The 17,340-nt window shown below is 51.1% G+C and overlaps 1 protein-coding gene across 2 annotated transcripts in view; it reads left to right on the forward strand.

Annotated features, from left to right (window-relative positions):
- Window positions 1–311: 311 nt before the first annotated feature.
- The window catches only part of DDX11 (DEAD/H-box helicase 11), a 31,146-nt gene continuing 14,117 nt past the window's right edge, over window positions 312–17,340 (forward strand). For both annotated transcript variants that reach the window (XM_058442824.1, XM_032159579.2), the window contains exons 1-9: window positions 312–365; window positions 4,823–4,970; window positions 10,223–10,471; window positions 10,992–11,078; window positions 11,377–11,534; window positions 14,348–14,393; window positions 15,467–15,574; window positions 15,826–15,913; window positions 16,614–16,822. In XM_058442824.1, the coding sequence (XP_058298807.1) occupies window positions 4,827–4,970; window positions 10,223–10,471; window positions 10,992–11,078; window positions 11,377–11,534; window positions 14,348–14,393; window positions 15,467–15,574; window positions 15,826–15,913; window positions 16,614–16,822 (1,089 nt within the window). In that variant the 5' untranslated portion in view covers window positions 312–365; window positions 4,823–4,826. The remainder of the gene's footprint in view (window positions 366–4,822; window positions 4,971–10,222; window positions 10,472–10,991; window positions 11,079–11,376; window positions 11,535–14,347; window positions 14,394–15,466; window positions 15,575–15,825; window positions 15,914–16,613; window positions 16,823–17,340) is intronic.

Consider the following 17,340-nt stretch of genomic DNA (forward strand, 5'->3'; position numbering starts at 1 on the left):
GACAGCGCCCGTCCCTGGGCGTTACAACATCGGCTGATGTTTCATCTGGTCAGGCAACCATCCGGCGCTTCCTACACCTGGCGCTAATCGGCGGCGATTAAGCTCACACCCCGTAGCTGGTGGAGAGTAGCGGGAGGAGGCACCCAACCCTGGGGTTGAGATACAAGTTCCCGAGCGCTCAAACCACGCCCCTCTACATTCCGACTGCTTCATGTTCGCGCGCTTCCCACAGTGCGCATGCGCAGCGGCGGGGGTGGTTCTCCGGCAGCCTTTCACTGAGGGGAGCCGCCAGTTTCAAATTCAGCGGCGTTTACTCTGATTCCCGGGGCCTGGCTTTCAGCGTAGCAATTCTGCCGGCGAAGAAGGTGAGCGCAGTGCTGCGTGGCAGCAGAGCTAAAGACGAGGAGCAGTGGGACGAGGAAGGGCAGACTCTGGTGAAATCGCAAACTGGGCGTCTGTTCTGGCGCGGGACCCCTGTATCCAAAGGTGGGTGGACAGTCCGGAGCGGGAAAACATTCCGGAAGTGGAGGGCGGGGCCAGCGTGATTGACAGGCGGGAACCCCTGTGCGGGGACGGGGAAGGCCTATGAAGGTTGTTCCTGCAGTGGAACTGGGCGGTGCGCAGGAGTGGGCATTAACAGCAGCCACGTGTCTGGGTCTTACATTTGGCCCAGCTGTATTGAGCTTTTCATGGATTATCTTACGTAGATAAGACACCGCAACAGTGAGTGAGCACTGTAACCCACCTGTCTCTTACAGATGCAGAAACTGAGCCCCAGAGATACTTACTTTAGCAAGGATACAGCTGGGATCCTAAACTTGGCAGTCTGAGCCCAGAGCCGATAAAGTTAGCTGCATGAGTCTAGCTTCCCCTAGGGCAGGAATCGAGGCGGAGCAGGGTACAGTACAGAGGCCAGGGATGAGTGCAGTTGACCAGATTGTTGACGGAAGTGTCATAAAAGTGGACTTAAATGCTAATAAGCAGCTGGTTGGGTTCCACACAGGGTGTGAGCTCAGGATGCACATGGGAGGGGACACAGGGCCAGAGCAAGGTGGGAATGCGGGTATTATGGGTCAGGCCGTCCTCCAGCTGGTGGAGCACCGCAGCACTGCAGTGTGTGGCCCTGGCTTAACAGCAGTGCGGAAAAGCTTTTCTCTTGGGGCTGTGGTGCTTTCCAGGTGTGTGAAGTTAAAACATTTTAGGGCCATACGGTAGATAGTACCTGCCACATAGTTGTCTTGGTCAGCCCCGGCTGCCATAACAAAATACCATAAACTGGGTGGCTTTGACACAGAAATGTGTTTTCTCACAGTCCCAGAGGCTTGGGATGTCCAAGATCAATGTGGGGAGGACACAGCTGAGCCCACAGCAATAGTCTTGTCACTCATTACGGAGTACAATTGGGGACTGAAGAAAATGGACACTTTAAGAACTAATATGTTCCTGAAGTGCTTTCATAACTCTAACCTCGTTTAATGAGCATGAGATTTGCTGTCCTGGTGTGTGCCTTGGCACTGTTGTTCTCCACACAGCCAACCTGAAGAGGGCTGAACAAGTCACTGCAAATGTTTTTAATAGGGCTTAGTGAATCCGTTATGCTCAGATTTATCTAAACTTCTATGATTTAGCCTGTGCTGCTTCTGGAATAATGAGATCCATAATTACCACTGACGGGGAAGTGAAATAATACTTAACGTTTCTTCTGTATTGTTTAGTGTTGTCATTCTAGAGTTTGGAACCAAGTCTGTCTTTTTTATCCCACTTACCCCGGTGGAAGGAAAAGTGAGGAGATAGAAAGTTTCAGGTGGCTTAGGGGTCTGGCAGATGTGGTTCAAATCCTGAGTTCAAGCACTTGCTGAGTGACCTTGGGCAAGTCACTTAAGTTTACTGAGTCTCAGTTTCTTTCTCTGTAAAATAGAGCTTATAAAAATACCACACAGGGTTGTCGTGGGGTTATGTGAAAATGGTTTGAAACCATTAAAGAACTGGCCATTTAACTAGATAGGTATTCAAGTCATGGGACCTCCATTACCCAGCCTCGGAAGAGAAACCTTTACTTACAGCCCCCATGTCTGGCTGGCTACTCATTGGTTCATCAGATTTTTGCTGAATGCCTATGAGGTGTTGAAGCACCTAGTTCTGAGTCCTGGAGCCAGAGAAGAGCAAGATAGACAAGGTTCCTCTATTTATGGAACTTATATTCCAGTGAGGAAGAATAAATAGGTTCAGGTGGTGCTAAGAGCTATGAAGAAATTAAATACAGAGTAATGTGATTTTTAAAAAGTGACTTAGAGCAAGCTAGGGGGTGAGGAGTGGCGGTGGTGTTTGACCACTGTCCAGTGGCCAGACAGCCGGAGAGGCTTCTCTGAGGAGGTGAGCCGAGGCCTGGATATTGAGGACTCCCACTCCTCCAGGCCAAGGGGAGCAGCAAGGGCAAGGCCTGAGCTGAGTAGATGAGGCTGGGAGCCTGACCAGTCTCAGGCTGACCAGTGCTCTGTCTTGAGAGGAGCTGCTGGTCAGCTTTTTCTCTTGGGATTCAGAACGAGGAGACATGAAGACTTTTTACTTGGCAGTGGGAGCTGAAGCTGAAAGGTCCAGGGGCTGACGAGGCTACGGGCAAGCGAAAGTTTGGGGTAAACAGAAACCGAGTGCGCTGAGGGAGTGAGATTGTGGCTGTGTCCGGCGCCTGGCTGAGCAGGAGAGTGAACCCTGTGGGTGTGTGTTTGCTGGTGACATTCCTGGAGCTGTCTTCAAGTTCGAGCTACCTTGCGTCTCTAGTCTGCTTCTGTTTTTGGCTTTTCCAGATAGTTTCAATTCTTACTCTGTTTGTGAACCTCCCTTCAGTGAACCTCCCTTTACTTATGCTGGATATCTCTTGCAGCCGGATGAGCTTCACTAAAGCACAAGTCACTTGGACCTGGATTCGAATCCCTGATTTTCCACTTTTTAGCTGTGACTTTGAGCAATTATTTCTGTAAGCATCAGTATCCAGTAGCTATATCCTTATAGTGTTGTACAGATTAAGTGAGATAATAAAAGCAAAAGACCCTGTAGAGTGTTTAACACATAGCAGGTACTCAAAATTTGTTAGGTACCTTTACTTCCCCTTTCCTTCATGTGTTAAAGCTTTTTCGGCACATACCCCTCTCCCAGGATTGAATTGTCATCATGTTTTTTAATTACCCTTCTTGTAATAATTCCTCTACCTCTGTAGTCATGTTTTTCTTTTTTCATTTTTTCTTGTCCCCAGAATGTCTAACAAAACAGCCAAATACACCTCTGTAAAGACAGAGGGTAAAATAACGCTAGTTCTGTGAGTTCTCTCTTCTTGTGCAGATCCATAAACTGCCACCAATCTGTAGTCATTTTAATTGTCCTTAAACCGAAGAGCATCGTGGCAACTACCTTTCCCCTTGTAGATAGAGTGACACTATCACTAGTCTTATTGAGGCCAAAGTTATAAAGATGGGCTCTCCATCTACTAATATTAATAAAATGGGTTTGGGACTTACTAACATTTGTGCTTAGAAGAGACAGATGTAGCAAATAGCTTGGAGAAGTGAATTCCAAAGAGAGAGGTATGGGAACCAGGATGGAAGAGTCAGGCCTCCAGATAGTGATTCAAGGAAGAAAGGAGAGGTAAACGCTATCTCAGAGATAATTAGGTTCAGAAGAGGAGAAAAAAAAAAGATGACGTCAATGTGGAGCAGAGTTTTTCTTAGACCTTAGCCTAGCAAGGAAAGAGAAACGCCTGGTCTCAGTACTGGGAAGCTGTTCCAGCCAGAGCTCTGTGGCTGTGAAGAGAGCTCTCCTGTCTGGAGCCAAACAGAAAGCTCGTAGGTCTTGAGGCCAGAAAAATTAGTAGGAGGCGGTTCTGGTTGGTGCTGGAAATGGAGGCCAGGATGAACTAAGAAGCAAACTAAAGATACTTGTAAGATAAGGACGTGTAGGCCAGGTGCGGTGGCTCACGCCTGTAATCCCAGCACTTTGGGAGGCTGAGGTGGGCGGATCACGAGGTCAGGAGATCGAGACCATCCTGGCTAACACGGTGAAACCCCATCTCTACAAAAAAAAAAATACAAAAATACAAAAAAATTAGCCGGGCGTGGTGGCGGGTGCCTGCAGTCCCAGCTACTTGGGTGGCTGAGGCAGGAGAATGGCGTGAACCCAGGAGGCGGAGCTTTCAGTGAGCTGAGATCATGCCACTGCACTCTAGCCTGGGCGACAGAGCGAGACTCTGTCTCAAAAAAAAAAAAAAAAAAAAAAAAAATATATATATATATATATATATATAGACGTGTATGTTAACTTGCGCTATCCAAACAAGCTGTGCTTATGGTCCTCTGCCTGTGCGTCATGATTTTCCAGGACTTCACAATGGGATAAAGTGAAGTAGCTTTCGCTTGTGAATGTGCATTGCAGAGACATGGGAGAAGAAAGCTGCAAAAGTAATTATAAGCGACACCCTTGATCCTAGGGATGCTCGTCTTTGAGAAGAGAGCTCTAAGCCTTTTGTAGAGGCATTAGAAAGGTATCCGAGCCACGGTGAAATGGCAGGGGATATTTGGTTTAGGGGCTTTCCTGGTCTGCATTCTGCTAGAGCCGTTAAATGTCGCTAGATGGATTGCGTGATTCTGGTATGGCCTCATGTGGACCTGCGAAGAATGGAGACAACATGGTCTCTGCTTCCCAGAAAAATGTACAACTCAAGGAGAAATTTGGTAACAAATGTGGAGACTGCTCTTAGATACTGCTCTAGATTTCAAGCCACTTCTTCCTGGACCATGAGAGAGCTACCTAATGTTGTATTTATTTTTCCTAGGTCCATGGCTAATGAAACACAGAAGGTTGGTGCCATCCATTTTCCTTTTCCCTTCACGCCCTATGCCATCCAGGAAGACTTCATGGCAGAGCTGTACCGGGTTTTGGAGGCTGGCAAGATTGGGATATTTGAGAGTCCAACTGGCACTGTGAGTATGAATAGTGAGAGATACTGATAAAGACAACGGCAGCTGTGCTAGCTTTTTCTGTTTGCCTGTCCAGAGATTTTCATAGTTTGAAGTTGGACAGAGTAGTCTCAGTTTATCTTTCTGGGTAATAGTCACTTCCTCTATTAAAGTCTTTTTTTTTTTTTTTTTTTTTGAGACGGAATCTCGCGCTGTCGCCCAGGCTGGAGTGCAGTGGGGCGATCTTGGCTCGCTGCAAACTCCGCCTCCCGGGTTCACGCCATTCTCCTGCCTCAGCCTCCCGAGTAGCTGGGACTACAAGCGCCTGCCACCAAGCCCGGCTAATTTTTTGTAGTTTTAATAGAGACGGGGTTTCACCGTGTTAGCTAGGATGATCTCAATCTCCTGACCTCGTGATCCGCCCCCCTCGGCCTCCCAAAGTGCTGGGATTACAGGCGGGAGCCATCGCGCCCTGCCTAAAGTCTTAAACATAGCTCCGTGGTCTGAGAAAAATTAGGCTAAAGTCATTGGTGCCTACCTATAATGGTAGATAAGACGGCTTTCTTACCAACTCTTTTCCCTCCCTTTCCCCATCCTTCAAATATAATTCTAAGTCTTAGTCTCTGCTGAGTGAACCAGTGTGTTATGATTATGTTTTGAACATAATTTTGTCTTGAACAATATGTCTTAATATTCTGTTTTTCTAGAGTTAATAATTGCCTTTTTAAAGTTAGTTTAGTTTTTAATATACATATGCCAGTTCCTCCCACATCATCCAGTGGCCTCTCAATATGATTTTCCATACAGATAACTCCTGTCTTAGTCGGCCGGGACTGCCATAGTAAAATACCATAGACTGGATGACTTAACAGGAATTTATTTTTTCACCATTCTGGATGCTGGAAAGTTGAAGATCCAGGTTCTGGCAGCGTTCTGGTTCTGGGGAGGGGTCTCTTCCTGGCTTGCAGATGGCTGCCTTCTTGCTGTGGAGCAAGAAAAAAAGAGGAAGAGAAAAATCTTTGGTGTCTCTTTCTCTTTTATGAGGACAAGGGCTGCTCCCTTATGACCTCCTTTACCCTTGAAGGCCAGATCTGTAGTGCAGTCACATGGCGGGGTTAGGATTTCAACATATGTTTGTTAAGATGGGGAGTCTATGTGGCCCAGGCTGGTCTCGAACTCAAGCAGTCCCCCCTCTCAGCCTCCCAAGTACCTGGTGGCTGGCAAGATCCTAGATTACGGGTGCACACCACCATACACAGCGTCTTTTGTTTTGTTTTTGTTCTTTAAAAACATTTCTTTAACATGCATTTTGGTGGGGATACAATTCAGTTCACAGCAGTGACCAATTCCATTTTTACCTTGGAACCCTCCTGGAATCCTCCATCCTTTCCCTGTCGTTTGAATTAGTTGCTCCTCAGACTGACTTGACAGATTTCAGCATGAGTGTTGGTGGGGACAGACGGCCGCACCCACACCACTTCAGGGTATATGTCCGTTTGGAGGCTTTCGTCAAACGTCTGGCGGTCCTGGGCTGCCTGTGTATGCTGAAGAACAGGGCACAGAAAGGCTGAGTCTGCAGGGCAGGCTGGCTGTGGCTGCCAGGCTGGGCTCCTTTGTTGGGGGCCTCCAGTTCCTAGCACATCTGTGGGATTTTCCCTAGAGTCTTCGGTCTCTCCAGAGCAGGTGCCTCTAAGCTCTGGCCCAGCAGGTACAGGGGCTGAAGACCAATAGCCGGTCTTCCTGGAGGTGGTCTGGGGAATGGGGCTCCAGGTGGAGAGTCCTCCTCAGTGCCTGCTTTCAGCCTGGCCCTCCTCCCCCTCCCTCTTGCCTCCTCAATCTGCCGGTTGCCTCCAGGGCTCTCCTAGCTCAGCTTCCACTGAGAGCCCACTTCCTGTCTTCTGCAAGGAGCAGGAGCAGGGATTGCAACCTGGGGATCTAATTGTTCTTGAAAAGAATTTCAACCCGTCCCTTTGTTTTCAGTGGGCTGCCGTGTACCTACCACTTACTGAGTCTTTCTGAGAGTGAGTGGGGGAGATCTCTGGGGACAGTTGGGCTTGAGTGTCTCTGCCGAATCACTTCCATGTCTCCGTCTTCTTTCCCTCGCTCCTAAAACGTATTACTCCTTCCACTTTCTTTGTTTTTGTGGGTGTAAGCCTCCATATTACTTTGGTTAATTTTAGTGTTCTTTGAAACACAGATGAGTGCATGTTCATTCTGCCTTGTTTAATTTTAGAGACAGGGTGTCGCTCTGTTGCCCAGGGCAGAGTGCAGTGTTAAGATCATGGTTCACTGCAGCCTCGACCTTCTGGCGTCAAGTGATCCTCCCACCTCAGCCTCCTGAGCAGCTGGGACTACAGGTGTGTACCATCACACCTAGCTAATTTTTTAGTTTGTAGAAATGAGATCTCACTATGCTGCTCAGCCCGGTGGTCTTAAACCCCTGGGCTCAATCAATCCTCCCGCCTTGGCCTCCCATAGTGCTGAGATTACAGGCATGAGCCGCTGCATCTGACCCCTTTCACCTTGTTTAGCCTGACAACCCATCTTCTCCCTCTCAGGTCTTTCCATCTCAGTCTTCTGCACTCCAGGCTTCCGTGTCTTCTTCCTCTGCTCAGCCTTTAATTGTCGATGTTTCTGGTTCTATAGCCTCATCTTCTTGTGTGCACTCTCTGTGAATGTACCCTGTGGCTTTATTACCTTTGACATTCTTCTGTCTTCTAAATCATCTCCTGAATAGAGTGTTTTCTCCTGTCCTGGGTGTCCTGCGGCCCATAGGAGCAGCCATGCTGTGGGACACCCCGAGTGGGGTTTGTGTTACCTGTTGTGCCTACCATGCCCTTCCCCACCTTGGATGCACAGGTGCCCCACCTTAGCTGCCTGAGATGCTGTTTATCCTTGATAGTCACCTTTTAAGCCTTATACAGGTCTGTCAAGTTGAGTCACCGTTACAACTTGGTGTGTGCTGTGCCTTGTGTAACACTGTAGTTCCAGGAGTCCTCGAACCTGGAGTGCATGCTTTGCAGGGATCTATGATGCCCTTGAATTGTATGTTACATGTGAACCTGTGAGCATTTTCTAGGGGCTCTGCACCTTTGTGTCCTCAGCTCTGAGCCCCATGCTTGCTACAACCAGCAGGTGTTCAGAGTGAATGAATTTGCTTATCTTGGCATAAATCATTTAACTGTTGATGATACCTCAGGAAGGTGAGCCTTTGGGTATACATCCTTTTAACATTTTCCAGTCTAAAAGTTTTGTGGTCTTATTACAGGATGTAGAAAACAGTGGGCCTCAGTTATTCTTTTGTTGTTGTGCCGGAGTGTACCATGGTTGTTTTTGAAAGATAACTTTGACCATACCCTTAGGAACTTCCTCAGCTCACTTTCAAATAGAGGGCACTGGCTTTCTAACCATTGTGTCTCCCAGCCCAGTGACAGCTGAAGCTGACTGCTTCCAATGTCACAGGCAGCACAGAAGAGCCACCCTCCAGGTGCTGCTGGGAAATGCTGCCTGGAACTCTTTGCCATTTACTTTCTATCAAAAGCTGAGGGAAATGGTACATATGGGGCTTTCCTAAAAATATGGGATCCATCCATTTGTCAGCAGTGTCATTCTATCCTGTCCCAGGGCCTTTCAAGATTTTGATGAAAATTAATAGATCCCATATCCCAGAATAATGCTATTAATAATTTTATTATTACTTAATGATAGCAAAAAGTTAGCTAACTCCAACCACTCACTTGTTATTTGCCAGGTAATCCTCTAATCCAGAGGATTTGGCCTTTTGTGTGTGTTACTGTCCTGCTTGTATCAGCTCTACGAGGAAGGCGCTGCTGTTGTCATTCCCATTTCTGCACTCGTGGGAACAAGCATAGTGAGGCCAGCCTAAGCCACAGAGCTGCAGGTGGGGGAGGCAGCTGGAACCCTGGTGCCTGGCTGTGGAGTTTGAGGCTCTGACTCCTGTGCCGTGCTGCTGCCCCAACCCTAGTCATATGAGGTATTTCACCCCGCCCTGGATACTCTGAGATCCCCTCTGGGTTCAGCAGGCTCAAAGAGCTGACTGCCTGGAGCAGAAGGCACGGGCTCCTCCACAGACTCCCCTGAGCTGAGTCCCCCTGTGGACACCAGGGCCACCTCCTTGTGGCGCTCCCTGAAGGGTCATCTCTGGAAGAACTGTATTGGTTCCCTGGGGCTGCCAGAGGAAAGCTTCACAAACTGGGGCTTAAACAACAGAAACTGACATCCCACAGCGCTGGAGGCTGGAGTCTGAGCTCAAGGTGTCAGCATGCTTGGTCCCTTCTGAGGGTCGCGAGGGAAAGGTCTCTTCAGGCCCCTTGCTTGGCTTATAGGTGGCGTCTTCTCCTTGGGTATCATCACATCGCCTGCCTTCTGTGCATGTCTGCATCCACGTGTCCCCTTTCCAATAAGGATATTAGCCCTTTAGGCTGGGGCCTGTCCTAGTAGTCTCATCTTAACTAATTATATTTGCGATGGTCCTATTTCCAGATAAGGCCACATCCTGAGACACTGGGGGTTAGGATTTCAACATAGGAATTTGGGGGAATACTATTCCATCAGGCTCACGGAAAATTCTGGTCTTAAGTCAAGAGTATAGTGTTCTCCAGTCTGTGTGCGAAGGCGCACACCTATGGTCCCAGCCACTTGGGAGGCTGAGGCCAGAGAATTGTGTGAGACCAAGAGTTCCATACCAGCCTGAGCAGCATAGCAAGACCTCCTCAAAAACAGACAAAAAGAGTGGTGCTCTCCAGAGCGATTAGTTTGCTTTAAAAACAAAACAAAACAAAACAAAACGTAAACACTGGCACTCGTGACCGATCATCCTATATCCACACATGAGCTGCACGAAGGCCGAGCGGTCACTCTGGCTCCCCATTGGCAAGTACTTGGGATTTCTTGCTCAGCATTTTGGGGCCTTAATTCTTTTAGGGGACTTCTTGTCTAATGTCTCACCTTCTTCTAATTATGTGAGATATTTACATATCATCTGATAAACTGCTTTAAATTTGTCTTCAGAACAGTGAGCTGGATAATTAAAGAAGCTTTTTCCTGCTTCTTGGGCCCAGTTTTCATTTCTTCTTTTTTCTGTTTTTCCTGGCTATTCTAGTGCTAATTTCCTTTCTTTCCTTTCCTAGGCTGGTCTTAGAGCATCCTCTCATATGTACAGCCAGACCTTCTTTCAAGCTTTTATTAAAATGGGGAAGGGTCATTTGGGAGGCTTTGTTGTTTTCTGTTTCTAAAGATCATTTTTGTTCCTGCAGGGGAAGTCCTTAAGTCTTATTTGTGGGGCCCTCTCCTGGCTCCGTGACTTTGAACAGAAGAAGCATGAAGAAGAGGCAAGACTCCTTGAAACTGGAACTGGTCCCTTACATGATGAGAAAGATGAATCCCTGTGTCTGTCTTCTTCCTGCGAAGGGGCTGCAGGCACCCCAAGGCCTGCTGGAGAACCGGCCTGGGTTACTCAGTTTGTGCAGAAGAAAGAAGAGAGGGACCTGGTGGACCGACTAAAGGTGAGACCTGGGGTATCCAGAAGTGGGAGTGATGGAGGAAACAGGGCTTCAGCGATTGTGGTGGGGCGATTCCGAGACTCAGGTAGTGCGTGTTCCTCTGCCGTTGCTGTGCCTCTCAGCTCTTCCATCAGCTCCTTGGGTCGATGGTGCTGCCGCTGTGCTGTCTTTTTTGAGCTGGAGGTCAGCAGGCCTTCTCCACACAAGGAACGGTTGGTGCCCATTTATTACTCACCTGGGAAAGGACCTGATCATTGCCGTTGGCAACATGGTTCAGTGGCTGCAAATGGATCTGATGAAGAGCATGTGGCTTTGGGATGAGTGCGCTGCCTTCCGCAGTGAGCAGCGAGGCTGGGACCTGCAGGGATGAGGTCCCGGGAGGGGATGTGGCAGCCCTTGAGTGCTGGCTGGGGAAGGAGAGATGCCCCCAGCGAGGAGGCGCCGGGCTGAGCGGCCCAGACTCCTTAGGAGGGGCCTGGTTTTGGGCTTCCTGGTGATTTTCTTTTATGTCTGCCTCCTGTAGGCGGAGCAGGCCAGGAGGAAGCAGCGAGAAGAACGCCTGCAGCAGCTGCAGCACAGGGTACAGCTCAAGTATGCAGCCAAGCGCCTGGTGAGCCTCATTTCTTGGGGGGCAGGATTATGTCCAGGCAGGGTCGCTCTGCTTGGAGGCTCATGGGTGCGTGGCCAGGGCTTTGGTCTGCCCTCCATGACCCTCACTGGCTATGTGCTTCCATACAGAAGCTGGGCTGTAAGTGGTTGAGGTGTGGATCCTAGGAGTAGACCTCTCTCCAGCCAGGCAGCCAGGCCCATGTGAATGGGCGTGGTGTGCTTTGTCTCTGGCACATGGGGAGGTGGGTACTGGTGCTGAGACTTCTTCCTCCCTCCCCACCTCCACTACTCCTGTCCAGAGGCGGGAAGAAGAAGAAACGGAGAATCTCCTCCGTCTCAGCAGGGAGATGCTAGAGACAGGCCCGGGGGCTGAGCGGCCGGAGCAGCTGGAGTCTGGGGAGGAGGAGCTGGTCCTTGCCGAATACGAGAGTGACGAAGAGAAAAAGGCGGCGAGCGGGTGAGACAGAGGCGGCGGCGCTACCCTGCCCCAGGCCAGGGGACACCCTTGAAGACAGCTCTTTCCCTCATGCCACAGATGCCAGGAAGCACCTGGCGAGAGGCGTGGTGGCCTCTGCCCTCTGCTCTAAGCCGGGTCCTTCCTAGGGTCCATGAGTGCCAGTGGCAGTGAGGACAGTCACCAGCCTGGCCTGTGTCCTCTCATCTGTCCTCACGGCAGCTCAGGCAGGGCAGGAACATTTGTGTTTGCGCCTCATACACAAGGTGGCTGCAGCCCCACAAGGGGAGACCCCTTGGCTGAGGCCACAGGCCTCAACAGTGGAGAGCTGGGCTAGAACTCACCAGCCTGGCTCTAGATCTCAGGCTCTGAGGCAGCTGACTGCACTGGGTAACCTGTGAGGTGCCAACCGTCAAGGCGTCCTTAGCCTGAGCTTTCCTTCTCCCATAAGGCCTCTGTTGGTCCAGACTCGAGGTTTCCACTTGATGAGCCATGAGCTGCTGGGTGACTTAGCCCTGAGCAGGCCACCCAGGCCATTTCGGGCCCACAGGATCCCTGGTGACAGCCCCGTTCCCATTGACATGGGAACCTCACCACCATCCCTGAGTGTCTGCTCTGAGTGTGGCACTGTCCAGATGCTGTGGACATAAGAGGGAAGAAGACATGGAGGGGACAGTTTTAATAGACATGAAAACAAATGGCACCTATGTGAAATCAGCATGTTTGCCTACAAGGAAAACAAAATGGTGATGTGGATGGGGTGGGGGGGCTGCACCTGATGATGAGTCCCATGTGTCCTGTGACATCCTGGCCACCACATCTGTCGGAGGGTAACTGCAAGACCAGAGACCCTCCGTATATGTTCCTGAAGGTTCATCCCTGGCCTTCATGGTCTGTCTGCAGGGCGCCTTCTGACGCTACCTCCAGCCGCCATCCACCAGACACCAGCTTCCCCGCTGCCCTGAGCTTCCTCCAGTGCACCAGGCCTTCCTCTGTCCTGTCTGAGGATTTGCTCATGCAACGTGCTGTGGCCAAACACCCTGCCCTCCTCCCTTGGCAGATGTCTTCCTGTCCTTTAAGGCCTGGCTCGGGTGTCGTCTTGGTGGCCTCGGTTGTCAGCCACTCTGTTTTGCTCACGCACCTGCTTGTGCTTCTGTTGTTGCCTCCTCTCCCTGGCTGGGCTCGAGCTGCTTCAGGGCAGGAACCACATCTTTATAGTTTTATGTTCCCAGAGCTGACCCAGTGTTTGGCATAGGGGTGTGCTCAATCAAATCGAGTTGACATGAATGAGCAGATGCTGCCTCGTTGCAGTCTGGTAGCGTAATTCCAGGCTGCCCCTGCGGACCTCGACTTCTGCCCCTACCCAGGGCAGAGACCACCGTGCTGCTTTATGCCTCGCTGTTGAGAGGGGGTCATAAACAGTTTGTGCTCCATGAACCCTTCCTGCCCACCTCCAAGGTCGTGTTTCTGCTCCCTCTCTTCTCCCTTAGAGCCCGTGGGGACAAGGCAGGGAACTTGAGTGGAGATGGAGGTGGTGAATATTAGAGGAACAAAGTGCTTCTTCAGGTCGGGGCAAGAGCCATGGATCCTGTAGGTCAGCTTCCAGGGCTTCCCATGCCCTTGCGTTTCAGGAGATAATGTGAGCCTCAGAGGACCTGAGTTCTGAATAGAAAATTTTTGCTCTTCATTTCTTCACACACCCAGCCTCTCACTGAGCTCCTGCTGGCTTTGTCCAGCATGTGACATAAGATTGAATCCAAGCCTTTAAGATAGACCTGCTTGCTCTTTAGTGACCAGGAAGCCAAGCCTGTAATAATTACTCTTCTGATAGCCCAAGGCAGTTGTGTTCTGCTCTGTTAGAAAGGAATTTCAAGGTGAACAAAAACGTTTTCTTTTTATGTGATGTTCCCATAGGTAGCGTGTGCCTGTCAGATGGTTTTGTGTTTTCTGAGGAGCATAGACTAGTAGAGCTAGCCCAGTTTCAGGCCATGGGATGCAGGGCTGGCTTCCCCATCGACGCCCGGTGCTGATGGACTCTTCCTGCATTACTGGAAAGGGCAGACTGAGGCACTGACAAAAGAAGAGTTGTAATTGGTCATAAGTGACAGCATCCTCTGTTCACTCAGTTGGTCAGTTGTAGCTTCATCCAGGAGATGGTCATGGGGTTCCTGCTGCATACCAAGCTCTAGGTGAGGCCACGGGGACTCAGCAGAAACAAGGCCAACCTGGGTCCTCCCTTCTGGACATGACAGTCTGTGGGGAGGTAGACCAAGAGGAAGCGATGTTGAATGAGATAGGTGTTAAGAGCAGGGGCCATGAATCTGTGTCAGAGCAGCCAGACCTACCAGGGAAGGTCAAGAAGGCTTCCTGGAGGAGGTGATGTTTCTGCTGCTACCTCAGAGTTGACTGGGAGCTCATGAGGGGAGACAACATTCCAGGCACAGAACATCCAAAGGCCTGAGATGATGAAGAGCAAACATCCCCTCTGGGGCCTCAGAGGGGTCCAGCTTGCTGGAGGGAGGGCAGAGAGGAGAGCAGCCTGCCGTGATTCCCGAGGCTTCCAACTCAAGACTTGGGTTCGGGGTGCTGAGCCCCTTTCTCCTTTTCACATTTCCCTACCCACAGACCTGAGCGGCTATGGGAGGTTGTGGTTGGCATTTGCCTGGGGGAGTTTCTGAGCGAGCAGCACCTGCTGCCGTGGTGGAACCCATTGCTGGGAATGGCCAGGGCTCAGCACCAGTGCTCAGCAGATGCTCAGTGCGTTTTGCTGAGTTTGCTGAGGGAAGACTGTTTTCTGTTCTCTCACACACACACAGAGTGGATGAGGATGAGGATGACCTGGAGGAAGAACACGTAACTAAGGTAACACGAGTGTCCTCAGCTGGTGCCATGTTGGGGGCTATGGGCTGGGCTCTGCACCCCGGGGAGGAGGCTGGAGTCACTCAGCTACTTCTCACCCTCGTCTCCACAAAGGAGGAGCTTCCAGCGCTTGGACTCTGTTGCTTCCTGCACGCAACCTTGGTCCTAAGTTGCTCCTTTGGCCAGCTGCAGTGGACCCTGGAGGCCTCTCCTGGGTTCGGAGCCTGGGGAGACCTCTCTTGAGTTCGGGGCCTGGGGAGTCCTCTCTTGAGTTCGGGGCGTGGGGAGTCCTCTCCTGGGTTCGGGGCCTGGGGAGTCCTCTCCTGGGTTCGGGGCCTGGGGAGTCCCCTCCTGGGAGCAGGGCCATGCTTGCCACCCCAGGGCATCGAGGAACAGCTGTTCTGGGCTGAAGTCTGGGTGTTTTCTGTCCCCGCTGGGTGGTGCGGGTAGGACAGACACGAGTCCCCTGCCCTTTGGGTCTCTCATGGTGTGCTTCTCCCCTTGTCCGTGTTCCCATTTGCATGGAGGGCTATGGGTTGTGTATGGTCTGACATTTCCCATTTGATTTCATTGATTTATGACTTGTTTTCTGTGGGAAGTAGGTATTTTCTCTGTATTTTCCTTTTTTCCTCCCTTCACTCTTGCCTTAGAGGAGTAGAGAGAGGGTATTCTGGTCAGCCTTCCTTTTTCCCTTTGGGGGATGTGTGTGACACACTCCCTCCCCTCCCACCAACAACCCACCCTCCCCAAGTGGGGACTCTTTGCCACGGGGGATGGTCACCCGTGTCCTAAGATTGGCCAACCCCCTAAAAGCGGTTGATTAGAGGCTGGATGTGACTCGTGGAAGGAGCTGCCTTTGGGGCATTCGCTTGAACTTCTGGAGCTGTGGGTGACTTGGGAGCCCTGGGTCCCTCGACAGATGCCTGACATGGGATATCGCTGTCCTGCTTCAGCTTTGTGCATTGGGAGCCGCTCCCTTTCCCTCAGCCTCTCAGGCCCTGGCGTGCCTTGATGTTAGAGAATGCTGTGGGATGTTTTGGTTCCTTCTTTGAAGCGCCTTTCCTTCTCTCTGCTAGATTTATTACTGTAGTCGGACACACTCCCAGCTGGCCCAGTTTGTGCATGAGGTGAAGAAGAGCCCCTTTGGCAAGGATGTTCGGCTGGTCTCCCTCGGCTCGCGGCAGGTAAACAGTAGCCAGTGTTTCCACCAGGGGCCATCCTGCTCCTTTCCCCGCAACTTTGTCCTCCTCGTCCAGGCCTGGGAGACGCTGGGTCTACGACAGGCTGAACAGTGTGAGGAGCAGCCCCCTCCCTGGCCTGGCCAGCGCATCACTGGAAGGCAAAGGAGAGGTGGGCAGGGCAGGTCCACCTGTGTTGGTAGGATGTCATTTAGCCGGCACCATCTCTTTGCCTCTTTCTTTCTTCTTTGTTGCAGAACCTTTGTGTAAATGAAGACGTGAAAAGCCTAGGTTCTGTGCAGCTTATCAACGACCGCTGCGTGGACATGCAGAGAAGCAGGCACGGTAGCCACCGGGACCATGGTGTAGCCGCAGGTGGTCTGGAGAGAGTGAGGCAGGGGTGGCAGTGACTGAAGACCATTAAGTGTCTTGCATAGAAAGAATGGCAGAGGAGACCCCAGTTCCTGCCTGAGTCCCCTCTCCTTGGGAAAAAGTGTTCCTACTCTCTGGGTCAGTGTCTGGTCCGAATCCTTGGCTTGGAGATGATTTTATAGGCTCTTCCTGGAGAACAAAAGTAAAACCTTATAGTGTTCTGATGAGACCACAGTAGGCAGTACTTGGGAGGGTCTTTTTTTTTTTTTTTTGAGACAGAATCTCACTCTTTTGCCCAGGCCGGAGTGCAGTGGCGCTATCTCGGCTCACTGCAAGCCCCGCCTCCCGGGTTCGCGCCATTTTCCTGCCTCAGCCTCCCGAGTAGCTGGGACTACAGGCGCCTGCCACCGCGCCCGGCTAACTTTTTGTATTTTTTTAGTAGAGAGGGGGTTTCACCGTGTTAGCCAGGATGGTCTCGATCTCCTGACCTCGTGATCTGCCCGCCTCAGCCTCCCAAAGTGCTGGGATTATAGGCGTGAGCCACCACGCCCGGCCTGGGAGGGTCTTATAGACTCCACCCCATGGAAGTGGGTCTCAACATTACAGAACCCTCTCTCGGGCCTGTGGACAGTTGCTGTCCTCTCTTTTTCCTTTGTGCCTGTGCCACCCTCAGAGAAGAAGAAAGGAGCTGAGGAGGAGAAGCCAAAGAGAAGGAGGCAGGAGAAGCAGGCAGCCTGCCCCTTCTACAACCACGAGCAGATGGGCCTCCTCCGGGACGAGGCCCTGGCAGATGTGAAGGACATTGAGCAGCTGCTGGCCCTTGGGAAGGAGGCCCGGGCCTGTCCCTATTACGGGAGCCGCCTTGCCATTCCTGCAGCCCAGGTGAGGGCCCTGCAGGGCCAGAAAGCCACTCTTGGCTCCCACTGTGGTCTAGGCCATGAGGGGAGTCCTCATCACACTGTAGTTTGGGGGATGCCCCGTGCCGTGGTCAGACTGATGGCACCTAATCCATTCTCTCCTGATGCATGAGTTGGAGGAGGCGCATGGGATCCCTTGGGGGCTCCGGGCAGCAGGGCCAGTTGGCATTACAGGGGCTAGTATTTAGGAGCCAGGAAAGCATGTGCATTCCCAGTGAAACCACAGGGAGGGGATGCCAGGAGCTGAGAAGAATGCGTTGCATAAATCTATTTACAAATGGCTTTCCAAGTGATGCTCGCAACTTCCGTGCCTGTGATGTGATGGAACATGTCAGTGATGGAACCATTCAGTTTTCCAGTTTTTCATTTCGTTAATATCAGTACTCTTTTAACTGGAAAGCTTTCCTAACTTACACCTACCTGCAGCACGTGAGAATACTATCTTCGCTGCCTCAACTTCTCTTGATTTTTAAACAGAAGGAA

This window comes from Hylobates moloch, unplaced genomic scaffold, assembly GCF_009828535.3.
Source record: "Hylobates moloch isolate HMO894 unplaced genomic scaffold, HMol_V3 SCAFFOLD_8, whole genome shotgun sequence".
NCBI classification, from domain to species: Eukaryota; Metazoa; Chordata; class Mammalia; order Primates; family Hylobatidae; genus Hylobates; species Hylobates moloch.